Source organism: Tympanuchus pallidicinctus, unplaced genomic scaffold (assembly GCF_026119805.1).
Source record: "Tympanuchus pallidicinctus isolate F22 unplaced genomic scaffold, pur_lepc_1.0 scaffold3, whole genome shotgun sequence".
Lineage (NCBI taxonomy): Eukaryota > Metazoa > Chordata > Aves > Galliformes > Phasianidae > Tympanuchus > Tympanuchus pallidicinctus.
In genome coordinates, this window is record NW_026294747.1 from 12,526,306 (window position 1) to 12,540,530 (window position 14,225).

Consider the following 14,225-nt stretch of genomic DNA (forward strand, 5'->3'; position numbering starts at 1 on the left):
CTAGGCTCTTAGCCTCTCACCTATACATTATGAGGCATAGCTGAAGCACAGATGGGATTTGGATTTGCTCACAATGAGTGTCGCAATAGCCAAGGCAGAGCTCATCTTTTGGAAATCTTTGGAAAAATTTAGTTCCGCTGCTATTTCAAGCATTTTTACACCTTTACTGTACTTTTCTAGCTATTGTGAACTCTTCCCTGCCATACCCAAACCTCCATTTCAAAGCCATAAAACAATTTCAATTAAAAAACAATATAAAAAAAATATAATACAGGTTTTGTATTAAAAGCATGAGAAAAACTTTGAATCCTTAGAAGGCCAGGAGACACCATCTGAAGGGTATTTGTCATGAAACACTGAGGCAAAAGCAGAATGATTTTTGGTAGGCAATTTTTGGTAGGGCAGGCAGATTATAGTCAGGCAAATTATAGTCAGGCAATCAGACATCCCAGGCTGTGTAATCAATCACATGTAATGAGAGCACACGTGGGCATAGCATAACACGAGGTGTAAGCCTGCTGTCACCAGCATCACCGTGAAAGTACACCGCAGGTCAGTGCAGTCTTCTCAGGTTATCCTATGGTCATTCTTCATCAAACGATTTAAAAACATCTTTTCTAGACATCAGTAGGTCCATCTAGAAATAGATTTCTTCCTACTACTAACAGTAATTCCTAAAAGCAATAGAAGTAATGGCCTTAAGTTGCACTGGACAAGATTCAGGTTGGATATTAGGGAAAATTTCTCCTCAGAAAGAGTGGTGATGAAGGCTACCCAAGGAGGTGGTGGGGGCACTGTCCCTAGAGGTGTTCAGGAACTGTGGAGGTGTAGCAAGAGGGATGTGGCTAGCAGGCAATATTGGGGGTAAGTGGATGGTTGGACCAAACAATCTTAGAGGTCTTTTCCAATCTTAATGGTTCTATGAAGACTGGAAAATATCCAGAATTCTCCCTCATCTAACATCCAGTTTTGTCTGTACAAAAGGAGGAGGGGAAAAAGTCAAAGTAATGCAGGCTGTAGATAATCTGTTACACAGCTTTATGTCAGGAAAGAGCCTTTCCACACTTCCATAGGAAGCAAACCTGGTGCACGAACCTTTCACTCTTCTCAGCTTTAATAAACATTAGTGACTGTAGTTCCACCTTTTTTAAGCCTGAACTTTTAAGAATCTGGCCTCCCACAGGCATTTCTCACAAGCTCCTAGATAGCTTTTCCAAAGCCATTTATAATCATATATATTTTTTATTGTTGTGTTGTTTTTTAAAGAACTATCCTGCAGAAACCTTTTAGGGTTTGGGAGGTTTCATTCCCTCCTCTACGAATTTCTTTACCCAGAGTTTGATTTGGAATGAAACTGAAAGGCAACCCTTTCAAGACTCCAGTAAGTCCCAGATCATATTCTCCAGTGTGAAAGAGAAATGAACCAAATCCCATAAAAACAGAGATGATGCAGATTTTGAAAGGATTTAGAGTTAAATCTCATAAAGCAGTTAATCCAAAAATTTCATCTTAGGACATACAGGGAATAAAGGAATATTTAGTGAGACCAAGAAGGATAATACTGCATGCAGACCACAAAGGATTAGATGTATGAAGTCATCACCATCGAGAAAAATACATTAAAGTTCAGGCAATACTTGCTGCAATGACAAACAAGCAAAAAAAAAAAAAAAGTTCAGATGTTACCTCAGATGCTCAAAAATAGGTAATGTTTTTACATCCTGAACTCATACAAAAAATGAACCAGATTTCTACCTGTGCCGAATTCTCTTATTTTGAAAATTCACCTTAGATATCAGTAGGAGACTGAAAGAAAATCATGGTCATTTCTGGACTGGAAGGTACTGGAAGCATCTTTTCCTTTGGTTGAGATAATGCACAGTTTGCCAGGATGAAAGGACAAGCCCCAGCAAACTGGAGATGGTCATTGCAAGCCTCCTGTACCCTCTGGCAGCACTCCGTGCCAGGATGCTTTGCATACCTTCAGCTCTGCTGCTGGTGGAGAGGCTGTGAGCAGGGTTTCACAAGGAGCCTGCCATGAAATGAAAGCCCTGGGTGGGGCCACGGAAGCTGGTACAGTTCATGCCCAGGTCACAACACTTATTTCCACCTGAGCATGCCTGACCTTCACCTGCATTAGCCCAGCACACGAGAGGGTGCTGCACCTCCTGTCCATCCAGCAGCTTGCTGTTTGCCTCATCTGCCTGGCCAAAAGTTTAATGCCCAACTCCATGATTCCCCAAAGGGCTGCTTTTCTAGTTGTACTACACTGCAGCTTTATTTCAAGAAAACAGGAGGAAGCTCCTCCTTCCCTCCACTGCCAATGAAGGTCCCATCTAGGAAATGCTACTTCTGCTCAATCTCAGCCCCTCAGGTCTCCCAGTCTGCTTTTCCAGAGGCCTTGATAGATTTAAAAGCACTAATCCTTTCCCCACACACCTCATCCCTCAGCTCCCTGAGCCAGAGGTCTCAGCCTGCAGACCCCAGTTCCACCCAGTCCACCTTCCCATGCCAAGCCCTTACATTCATCCCAACCTTTCATCCCCTCCCTGTCCAACATCCTTCCCACACATCCTTCCTGCCCTGAGCTCCCCACACTCCCACCACAGGGTTGGGTCATTCACTGGGGCAGGTCAGAACTCAGTGCAAGCACAACCCTTAGAGTCTGTAGGATTAGGAGATGTAAAGGAGAACGCTGCCCATGTAGGTGTGTGTGTACATGACTTGAGGAAGGTTGTACCATCCCACGGTGCCCTCCAGGTGCTTCCAAACTCCTGCTGGGCTCAGCCCTGCTCTTCTGCCCCCTCCCCTGGTGGCCTCAACCACACTGAGCTTTATGGCTGTTTGGGATTCATTTTTTCTACTGCTTTTCTGAAATAGCAAAATGGTGGCACATGCTTCTCATAAACAATAAAAAGAAACGCGTCCCAAAAATGGGATGTCAGCTGTGCTTTGCCCGCTCAGGAGAGGATACAACCAGAAAAACTGGCTGCGTTCCTCCAAGGTAGAAGATATTTGCATGCGTACATCTCGTGATGGAAAGAGTCAGCACCCCAAAGGCTGTGTAATCCAAATAGCGGTACAGAATATGAATTAGGAGAGGGAGGGGAAAAAAAAAATATCTACTTGCCCCCATTCTATGCCTGAGGAACACCACTGCAGAAGGAAGGGACAACTTACATCACAGGAAAACTGCAGCAGAGCTAAGTCCCAAATCCCACTTCAGGGACTTAACCTCAGCCTATTCTGTGCTTTCTGTTTAGTGTTAACAAAGAAAACAGTATTTCCCTGGATTTCAGTCCTGAGTGATACTGCTGGATTTGCTGCCCAGTCATGAAAAGTTCCAGGACTGGGAAGAGCAGATGAAGTTCCAATGAGTCATTAGTAGACACTGTCTCATTGTACAAGCAGAGCGATCAGGGTCACCTCCTGCCCTTCATGCTGCCTCTATTGAGGTCAGGCCCAAAATACCTCAGTACCTTCCTACAGCATTCTGTTGTTTTGTTCCTTCTCAACACAACCTTGCAGAAAACCAGCTCACGATGTGGTCACCGGGCCCATAAGCCAGACACACACTTCCCTGAGCTGTTTCAGGCACGTTTCCTAAGAAGGAACATCCCATTTCTCTCTGTTGGCCACCTAGAGCCTGAACAGTAGATGTAGGTACAGCTGCCCCCCCCCCCTCCTCCCCCCCCCCCCCCCCCCCCCTGTAGATGTCTGAGCTTAAATGAACTCCACCTGCACGGAGACATTCCTCATGCTCAGGAATAGGTTAAACAAGTCATCAGGCATGGAAAGCTGAGCTGTAGGAGATGGAAGGGAGAAGCAGCCCAGACTTTAGCCTTGATCCAACAAGTTGCTAGGAGATGAGGTGCAGGATACTCTGTCCAAGGATGTTTAACATAGACTGTACAGTCTTTGGGACGATGGTTTCCAAAGCTAGAACCAGCATCATGCAGAGTAGGTGAAAAGAAATGGCTTGAATCTCCTGGACCTTGTTGTTGTTCTCTTGTTTTGGTGTTATTTTTTCCTATTTATTTTCTGCACCTTCCCTAATCCGTCAGCTCACTGACCAGCAGCCCATTTTTTATTCCCTCCCCATGCCTCCTACGCACCACAGAGCCTGACCGATGGTGGCAGACGCTGCAGCTCAGGCACCTCCCTCTCCCCAGAGCCCCTTGACACAAAAGACAAAGCAAGGCCTGTGCCAGCATCACCAAACGACATCATTCCAGGCAGGAAAATGTCACAGTTTCTTCTGGAACGAGCAGGAGCGGCTCTGGGCAGCAGAATGCCTGGCTTTGTGCAGGAGCAGAACGCACCCCCCTCTCCCTCTGCCACTCTCCCACCCGCCTTCCCAGCTCCCAACTTTCAGCCCTTTCAACACCCACAGTCTTTCCACTCAGCCGCTAAGTGATGAAAAATTCCCTGCCAGAGGACACAGTTCAAATGGGTTATTGAAAAGAAAAGCAATCCCCTCCTCTGGGTGAACAAGTTCCCTCTTTTCCCCTTGAGGAAGAAGGGTAATAGCACAGCCAGGAAGGGAAGTAAAAAACCCAACCATCCCCAAAGCCTGTTATAATATTAAATAAGAGACCAAAGGGGTTTGGCCAGGAAAATCCCAAGTTCAAAAGAATAATTGCTCTGAGAGATTTAAGCCTAAAGCTGAGTCACTGAAATGAAGAAACATCTCCTCGTCCATAGAAAGCAAACAAATCTTGGGTCGTGCTGCAACGCTTCCGTATGTCCTTGTTAGAAAGAAAGAAGAAAGAGGAGCCAAATGCAATTAATCACTGGCTCAGAAGAAAGGATGAGATCTCTCTAATTAACTACCTTAGGCTCATCTTTCTGCTTTTGAAAACTAATCCAGCCTCCTTCTCTCACCCTTCACCTGCAGCACCGACAGGAAAGCCTGCTAGAAGTACACGGTCACCTCTCCCGTGGTGCACACAGATCTGCTGCAGCTTTCCAATGAGTGCCCAGAGCATAGTAAACTTTGTGCTGCACACCACAGAGATGCTTTTCTCAGCCACTTTTGTGGCTGGGCTGTGATGGATTCTGCATGCTCGCTAATAACATGAAGACCTCAGGTGAACTACAGGAGTTGGTTTCAAGCTGGGTATTACATTCACTATCCTATTCTAGCTGTCAAATGACCAGAAAACTTCAATTAAAAAGCACATCAACATGAAAACACTCCCCAAACAATGATCACAAGCAGTTGTAATTTTAACTAATTGCTTTATATCTGATGCTCGGGTGGTTTAAATCTGTCTGACCATCACTCTACCCACAGAAAGCTCATTCTCCACGGCTGCATGCGGTTTGTTCTGAGGTGAGAGGACAGGGCTACATATTAAGAGTAAGCCTTTAAAAATTAAGTTCAAGAGGGTGAAACCAACTGGCAAGCAGCTCTTTCATTTGCAAAAGGCAAAGCTACATTTCACAGATGATTTTTTTGTTGTAACATCATTCAAAACTTTGGAAAATGGGGGGGAGAAAAACCACAGCACTTCAGAGAAGAGGAAAGACTGGAGCTGGTGGCTACAGCTGAGGAGTAGAGATCTGGATTTGACATCCAAAAAGGGCAAACAGATCAGAACAAGTCACTCAGTTTTTCCTTCTTGGGGCTCCCTTGGTAAATAAGAGCCAATAAATATTAGCCTAACAATGAAAACAATAACAGACCAGCTCTTTAGGTCAAGTACATCAATGGTAAATACAATACAGTGGAATAATAGCAAAATGACATCAGCCGAGGAACCAAGAATGACTTCTACCCCCTCTCGTGTATACAAACCACTACTAACATATGAATAATGCTGTCAACATGCATGTCTGGGAACATTCTGTAGCAAGGGAAGGCAAAGAATGCCAAATGGACAGAACTCTCCAGCTTTGCTCATCCATGACGTGGCAGAAATATTTCTTTTCAAAGAAGTCAATTGGGGTATTTGTGTACGAGAAAGGGAAGCGACACAGCTCCAAGTACAGCTGGAGTCTTCCAGTCTCACCATGGGAAACAGGAAGGGATGCACCAACAGGGACAATGATCCCTGGATTCGTTAACATGACACCCACTCCTTTCCCTCCAGGACAATGTCACAGACACAGCCGGAGGTCACTATTGATGCTGCAGGGGCCGTTCTACGAGATGGCAGGAGCAGCAGCCCCCAAGGCACCGTAATGGGATGGTCCATCGGCCACGCATGAACTGTGGGCTGAAGCTGCCCTCCGCCGGATGCACGGACTTGGATGGGAAGGGATTTGTTAGTGACATCAGTTGCAGAACGAGCCGACGGTGACACCTAGCGGGCACAGCGACCATCTGGGCACGGACTGCTTCAGAGGTAAGCGCCGTGCCTGGAAACCGGCTTCACCCGAACACGTATGCACACACACACACACGTCTATATATATCTTGAAAACCCTTCATCCTGCACTACCGAACAGCTACAATACTGGCAGAGGTTGAAAAATAAAAGATTTCCATGCTAAAAATGAGCCTGCAAAAGCAAGAGTGCGTAAGAAAAACAAAGTCAAATTAATGCTCAAAAGGTTGCAAAGGCTTCTCCCCACCATCTACAGAAATACAGGGGGACTTTCCCTAGAAGATAATAGCCACATGCATTTCCCTGCCTGCAGAGTTCCCTGCCTATTTTACTAATAACAAACAACAACCACTAAAATTCAATACAACCAGGAATTTCTTCTCTATTGCAGCACATAGAAGGTGACAGCCTGCTACATCATGCCATGCACTAGAAAGCATACTGAAGAGCAACAGGTGTGTGCTTTGACCTCCTCCATCTCTTCCCATCCACATCCCAGCTTTGCTTTCCCTTTCCCTGACATCTTTCTCCATACTGAGCATCAATCCCTGCAAGAGTTTCACTCTGCATCGGGTTTCCATTTCTCAACTGTACAACATTGCTAGAGGTAGGCTATGCAGTGCATGCTGCTTTTCAGCACACGTAGCTCCAGAGAAAAGCAGGGAGAAAGGCTCCACTTCTCACTTCAACTTCTTTCCTTACACATCTTTGCTACTATGAAAAACACGGTTTTTTGTTGTTTTTTTTTATTATTATTATTTTATTTTTAAAATCATAATAAAAAACCTCCATAAAAACACAGCAAGTAGTTCTTCACAGCAACATGGATAGCAAAATACTGAGTTCTGGTGTGAACCTCTACTGCCACCAGCACGGCAAGGAAGGGTCTACAGCTGAGTTACTCAATTCGAGTGCTATTCACAATGGAACACAAAGATGCCTTTCAGCAGGGGTCAGGTTTGAAGCATTCTTTGCCTAATCAACCCTAAATATTAGCAAAAAGCTGTTAGCACAAGTTAGAGAAGCCTTCTGGACGCTCTAAATCTTACAAGCTTTGTTCATGTTGCAAGCAAGGCCACACCAAATAAACTCACCCAAATTTGGTGGAAATGACCCCTCCCAGGGCAGAGCCAATGATGATTCCTACTCCAAAGCAAAGGCCCAGCCTCCCCAAGGCAGCAGCACGTTCAGAAGGAGCTGTCAGATCTGTGATGACCTTCTGAGCACCTGTAAGGAAACAACCACTGCAAAGAAGCCTGCTGCAGTGCCCAAGCAACGTGTACAAGTTTATAAGCCACTGAATTATAAAACAAAATGAATTATGATTATAAAACCATTAAGGTTGGAAAAGGTGTCTAAGATTATGAATCTCAACCACCAACCATTCCCACCATGCCCACTGACCATGTCCCTGAGTGCTGCATCTCCACAGCTCTTAAACCACCTTCCTGGGCAGCCTGTGCCAGTGTCTCATCAGCACATGCCACAGAACTGTCCTTTAAGCCCTATTCTCATGCACACCACCAGAAGAAATTCATTCCATCTATAAGCTGCAGAAAGGGACACTCCAACCCTTTCACAAGTGGCAATAAGAGGCTAACACTCTACCAGCACAGTCTCCCATTAGCTAAAGCTGGCGGTACAGCTTTTACTAGAAACATCTAGAAAGTCAGACTAAAGCAGAACAACTTGGTGGGAAGTGTTGGAAATAAAAGCCATTTTTGTGACCCCATATTGATGCGACTAATTCACTTATTTTAACAGCAGAAATGAAAAAGTTCTCCTACAGAACTTTTGGTTGCAAAAAAGCAGCAGGAAGTTCAGGATAGGGCTGCTGCAGGAAACATTTTGCTGTCCGTGTTCAGATGTCAATGCCCAAGCAATATTCTCAAGATCATTCTTGAGAACAGACGTATAGAGAAGAAGCCCTGCTTTCCAGAGCCACTACTCTGGGTTCTACAGTGCTACAGCACTGTAACGTGATGGAAAATGGAGCAATAACAGCAGAGCAGCAAGGTCCTAAGCTGCAGCAAGTGAGAATTTGCTCAAACACATTTATTTCTGTGAGCACAGAAATAAAGAGAAGAATCTGCTTACCCTCAGAAGCCCTCAGGTAGGCAGGAATCTCCAACAAGATCTCTTTGCCTCCATTGCCAACCCTTAAAAGAGGTCTGGGAAGGGGTGGATCCTGGCTCCACCCCTTCCAGTCACTCAGGTGCACTGCATAAACATGAGCTCCCCTGGATTAGCCCTGACTTCCTACCAGGTGATCAATCACTGCTTCAGGCTGTGACTTAGCATTTCCACTACAAGCACCGTTACAACTGTTTCACACTTTCATTGTTTCAGTCCTAGTGCCCAACAGATGTTCTTTAATGCTGCTGGTTTCCAGTAACATGAGCACAAAAAGAGAACTCTAGCGATAAAAACTGGGAAGTCCCTCAGCCCCAACCAACCTTACCTGGCAGCCCATGCATGAACACTGATGGTAGCCTGGAGAGAAAGAGGATGGGGATGCTGGTGGAGATGGACAGGAGCAGAAAGAAGGCACTCGCAGATGCACAGGAGAGAGTTAAGGCAGCTCTGTTGCCAAACTGATCTGCAAACCTAGAGCAAAATTGGTGAGAGGCTGTAAGGAGTGGGATTGTGCAGTTCCAGGGGGATGAAGCTGTTCAGCGACCTTGGCCACATTCACTGGTCCCCTGCAAGAGCTGATGGGGCCTCCAAGAGTGAGTTCACTTTGCAACTCTGAGTCTGTTCAGATCAAGGAATCAGGCTAGATTATTATTTTTTTTTTAAGTCCAGATTCAGTGATAACTGAAGCTGTTCCAGCTTATTTCTAGCAGTCTTGCACTCAGGAAAATCCTTTTCTTCTCAAACCTACATCAAAAATTTTGGCTTCAGTCTGGCAACATACACCCTCAAACTCATCTACACCATTGGCAATCAATACACATATGAATCTTTGTCTTCTCCTATTCCCTTCAGTGCCTTTTCTGGACATCAGAGGAAATTTGGATGTACCAGGTACAGACCAGAATCCCATGAAGGGACAACAAAGCACATAGCAGCACCTTATACATGTATGAGCTGATCAGTAGCAGGGCGAAGGAGAAAAGCTAGTTTTCCTCAGTTTCCCATCACCACACTGCTTATTCAAGTTTTTCTGCTCTTTGGGAAGAGGCTCCCCACAGTCATTCTAGGATTTTTCTTGCTATTCATACTTCTTTAGGAACAGGAGCTCATGTCCCATGAGACAGGCTTTTCCCACTTTTTTCCTCTTTCTGTAGATGAGCAGTTCTTAAAAATGCACATAAACTCAAAGGAATTTTAACTTTCTATTAAACTCTGACTTAAATTCAGGGAAATGTGGCCATAGAAATAACATGACCTACAGTCTTTTCATTGACAGCTCTACTTAACATGAATAAATACCCTTTTTTTCCCCTAGGTTCCCCAGTCAGAGGACATTTCTAAGGTTACAAGTGGCTATAAAATGCTTGCAAGATTAAGCCATTAGGACCTAGGCTCTGAGGACTCCGATGTCTTAAGCCTGTTCCCAGTATATTGTTACACTTAAATGTGTGCCATTAAAACATAGCTATGTTAATATAAAGGCTGCTTCTATGTTGCAGTATTTCTAATTAGAGTGTATTTATTTTCCCCTTGGTCTGTTATGAAATCTTCAAATATTTCAGCGGGGCCATGAAACAGAACTAAACTTTTTATTGTTATTATTAAAATATAACAGATTGGCCTTTTTCAGCCATGAAAAGGGTCATGAGTATTGTTCTCACCTTCCAAAAACAGGACCTCCCACGAGCTGGAGGACACCAAAGATTGTCTGAAGGTACCCAAACCCCACCGAATCCAAACCCAGGTTCTTTGCCAAGTACTAAAAAAAGAAAAATACAAAAAACAATGGGTCAGGGGAAATGAAACATGCTACATTTCTGAATAAAGAGTTTCATGGCCCATGTAAAGGACCAGAGCTCCAAATTCTGAGAAGTTGCTTTCTTCAGCTTCCTCTACCTACACATGAAATCTTTGTCATAGAATCATTAAGGTTGGAAAAGATATCCAAGGTCATCAAGCCCAACCATAAATGCATCACACCATGTGGACTGGACCATGCCCTCAGTGCCACATCTCCATGTTTCTTGAACACCTCCAGAGTCGGTGACTCCACCAACTCCCTGTGCCTGTTCCAGTTTATCACCTTTCTCTCAGAAAAGCTGGTGAATAAATACTAAGTCTCTGGCCTACACTATCTACTAAGAAAAATCAGCAGGATGTGATCAAAACCATCAGTTTTGCACCAGGTGACAAATCAGAATCACTTCTCATGCTCACGGTCCAACACAGCCAACTCTGAGGCAGGCTCTAACATGCCGGTTCTGCCAGCAAGCATGGGGTATTAAACAGCCTTCAGAAAAAGAACAAAATAAACCTGGAAGAGCCATTTGCACCAAAGACAAGAAATGCTGTGTCCAGCAATCCATACTCACAGGCATGACTCCAAACTGCATGAACAGAAAGGTCAGCTCCAGGGTTACGATCAGGTAGGCAGCAAGGATCACTTGGCCCCTCCTGACCTCTCCCACAGCGTTGCTCTGCCCCCAGCTCTCACTCTTCATCCTCCCGGCTCCTTCTTCACCCTCTGGACTGTTTTTTCCACTCATTGTGCTCGTGGAGTGACTTAAGGCAGGCTGAAATAGGATATGGAGGTGCGTTCTGGCTGGGAACGCAGAGAATATGAAAGGTGCAAAAGCTGTGTTTACAGTCCAAAGCTTAACAGTGTAAAGATGCTGAGTCACCAGGCCGGGGACTGTCTTTACCTTTTCCTTCTCTCCTCCCCTTTTGTCAAGCAGGATCAGAGGCAAACTCTCACTTTAGCCCCAGATCTCATTGCTCAGCCTTGTCCTGGTGGGATCGCTGTGTGGAGGGCCATGCAGAGACCAGCTTGGGAATGCCAGCAAGGCTAACCTGGACATTGCCCCATGCAAGAACACGTGGCAAATTCTGCAGCTCCTTAACTCCTTCCCTTCTTTCACTTTTGTCTTTGTTTCAGCTGGAACAGAACTGTTTTCTTCAGACCGTCTGGTATAATGCTATGTTTTAGTTCTAGGAGAAAAACAATGCTGATAACGCACCAATGTTTACAGCTGCTGCTAAACAACACTGTATGGACCCAAGGCTGGGAGCTGGGAGGGAATGTTGCCTCTAGTGGCCCAAAAAAGATAACTGTTTTGATTCTTCATTAAAAGAATACTAATTTTAGTTTTGGAGGTTGCAAGCAAGCAAAGCCTACAGTGAAGCAACTACCTCTCTGTCCTTGTGCTTCTTGCAGTAAGCTCATATAGCCTCTGATCAAACATCAACCCCATACAGAATTACCATTACTCTCACCACAATCTCCACTTGAACCCCCTTCTCCCCTGAACCAGGTGCTGCAAATTGAGAGACTGCCTGCACTACAAAGTGCTCACGTGTGACTCCACTGAGACTACAGATTAATAGCCCAACTCAAAACATACATAAAAAGTATTTATTTCACACAAATTAGGAGGCTGACTGCAAACTGAGGAATTCAAACAAACAAACAAAATTATTTTGTCCTTTTTGTTTGGTTGTTCCTTGTTTGTTTGTTTGCTTGCTTGCTTGGGTTTTTGTTTCCTTGCTTGTCTGCTCTCAGTTTTATTTGTTTGCTCATCTGCTGAAGCCTGGAGGACTGGTTCAGTATTATCTTTATTTTAAAGAGGAACAGAAAACAGAAATTCCAGCACCCTGGCTTTGTAGATTATGGGGTTCTGGTGAGAAGAGACCTCAAGAGATCATGTCCTCCCTCCTGTTTGAACACATCAGCTCAGTTGTGGCTTTCCCCAAGCCGGCTTCGAAAACACCCAGGGAAAGAGATCTGCCACTTTTCTAGTACCTGGGGAGATGTTTTTCCTAATGACCAATCCACATTTCTCAAACTGCAGCCAGCGGCCACTGTCCCTTGAGGTATCAGCTGCCACCATCAAGATGCATTTGGCTGGATCACCTCCAAGCGCTTGGAGCAGCTGCAGGCTGCTGTTGGATCCCCCTGGACCACTCTTTGCCAAAGACATTGGGGGCAGGGGGATTAGAAATAGATGATCTTTAAGAACCCTTCCAATGCAAACCATTCTGTGATTTTACGATTCTACCAAGTCCTGCAGACCCCCTGACCTCCCAGGTAGCCCAGCCAAACAGAGGAATGAGGAGTGAGGGACCTTCTCATGTCACACAACGAGATGATGAGAAGGTGAGGCACACCTCATGGTGGAGTGCAGGGGGGAGCCCAGTGTTTTGGAGAGGGCTGTCACGCTCCGCCTCCTGGTAAATGTAGGGAGGATCGACGGTTTAATGTTTCACCAGGGACTGGTGCTGTGCTGCTGGAGACTGCAAGGAACAGCCTTCTGCAAACACATTCAGAGCATGAGTCAAAAAGCACTTTCAAAGAGTGACCCTCCTATGGTGATGCAGACCCAGCTCAGGACAGCTTAGACGTCGCATTTGTTACTAAAGAAGGAAGGTTACCCAGAGTGCATCCCAATTTAGCAAAGGATTGGTGCTGGGCATTGAATTTGTCTAAGTGCAAAACAATGGGTTTTTTTGCGTTTTGGGTTTCCTGCGCACAGCAGCAACATTGTCAAGTAAGACTTCCTGGTTTGCACTGGGCAGGCACAATGCACAAATTGCCAACATTGAATAGAAGAGTAAAATTAATGACAGAGCTCTCTTTCCAGAGGTTTTGAGACAATCACGAAAACAGCTCACGAAATACAATGTGAAACAGTGCTAACAGGAAACGTTGCTGACTTGGACGTGAAAAGCTGCAATATTTTGACTGGTAAATTTGTCTCTGCAGCAACTGGAAAGGGATTCCAGGGAGGCAATGACTTGCATACGTTCTGCTCTCCATCAGCCACCCTTTCCCTCCACAGACAGCCTCATCCTGCCCAGGAGCCCAATCCAGCCATGACTCGGCTAATCTGCAGTGCTAACACATCATTCCCAATGGGTTGTCCACACTGGTGCTGCATTTTGTTCTAAGGGGTCTGCTCTGGGTCATCACGTCACTGACGAGTCACATGGAAATAAGAGGGACTGATTTTTAAAGCAGGGGAGAACACATTATGAATAGAAGATGAATTTTCTTGGGTACGATAAATAAACTTTAAACAGATGCATATCCCAGGGAGACTGTGTTGAAAGCAAGCAAGGAGATGAGTGTGAATGCCTTGTGATTATACTGCAGATTAGGCCATTAGCTATGCATTAAGCCTTGACAATTATTCTCAACATTTTTGGCGTATTTACAGTTGCCCTCCCTGGTATATCTTTCCTGAGGCCTATTTATCTGGTAATCTCTGGAAAAATAGATGGGGAAACCCGAGAACAACTTTACAAAAGAAATTTGCAAAGACTTAGTGTTTATGTTACTCGGGAAGAAATCTTTCTTAAATCACTGGAAATGGGAAGCCTGGCCAGCTGAAAGCACTTGGGGAGGGGAAACCCACCCACGGCAACTGCAGCAGTTGGAAATGTTGGTTGAGAAAGGATAAACCGTGAGGAAATCCATCCTAGATCCTTCCCTTCTCCTGACTTTTTTTGACAGAGGAAGGTTAATGTGACCTGCAGCAATGCCAAGAGCTCTGGGTGGGATCCACCTGTCAGAACAGGATTTACAATCTCAGAAGGGCCTTTAAAAGGGACAGAAGTGCTGGCCAGCAACAAAGGGCAGCTCTCAGGAATCAAATCCTTTGTCAAAGTGAGTTGGTGGTCCCTCCAGCTATGAAAAAAAGCAGTGAGATCATTCAGATTCTGCTCCAGAACAATAGAAGATCCCTTTGGGAGACAACCCCC

The 14,225-nt window shown here is 45.1% G+C and overlaps 1 protein-coding gene across 2 annotated transcripts in view; it reads right to left on the bottom strand.

Annotated features, from left to right (window-relative positions):
* SLC22A18 (solute carrier family 22 member 18) overlaps nucleotides 1–11,325 on the bottom strand; it is a 48,647-nt gene extending 37,322 nt beyond the window's left edge. The window contains exons 1-5 of one of the 2 annotated variants that reach the window (XM_052694576.1): nucleotides 11,171–11,325; nucleotides 10,841–11,041; nucleotides 10,130–10,227; nucleotides 8,794–8,939; nucleotides 7,427–7,559 (exon numbers count right to left, since the gene is read on the bottom strand). In XM_052694576.1, the coding sequence (XP_052550536.1) occupies nucleotides 7,427–7,559; nucleotides 8,794–8,939; nucleotides 10,130–10,227; nucleotides 10,841–11,014 (551 nt within the window). In that variant the 5' untranslated portion in view covers nucleotides 11,015–11,041; nucleotides 11,171–11,325. Of the gene's footprint in view, nucleotides 1–7,426; nucleotides 7,560–8,793; nucleotides 8,940–10,129; nucleotides 10,228–10,840; nucleotides 11,071–11,170 lie in introns of both variants that reach the window. The other variant, XM_052694574.1, reaches the window with a different exon arrangement.
* Nucleotides 11,326–14,225: the final 2,900 nt, after the last annotated feature.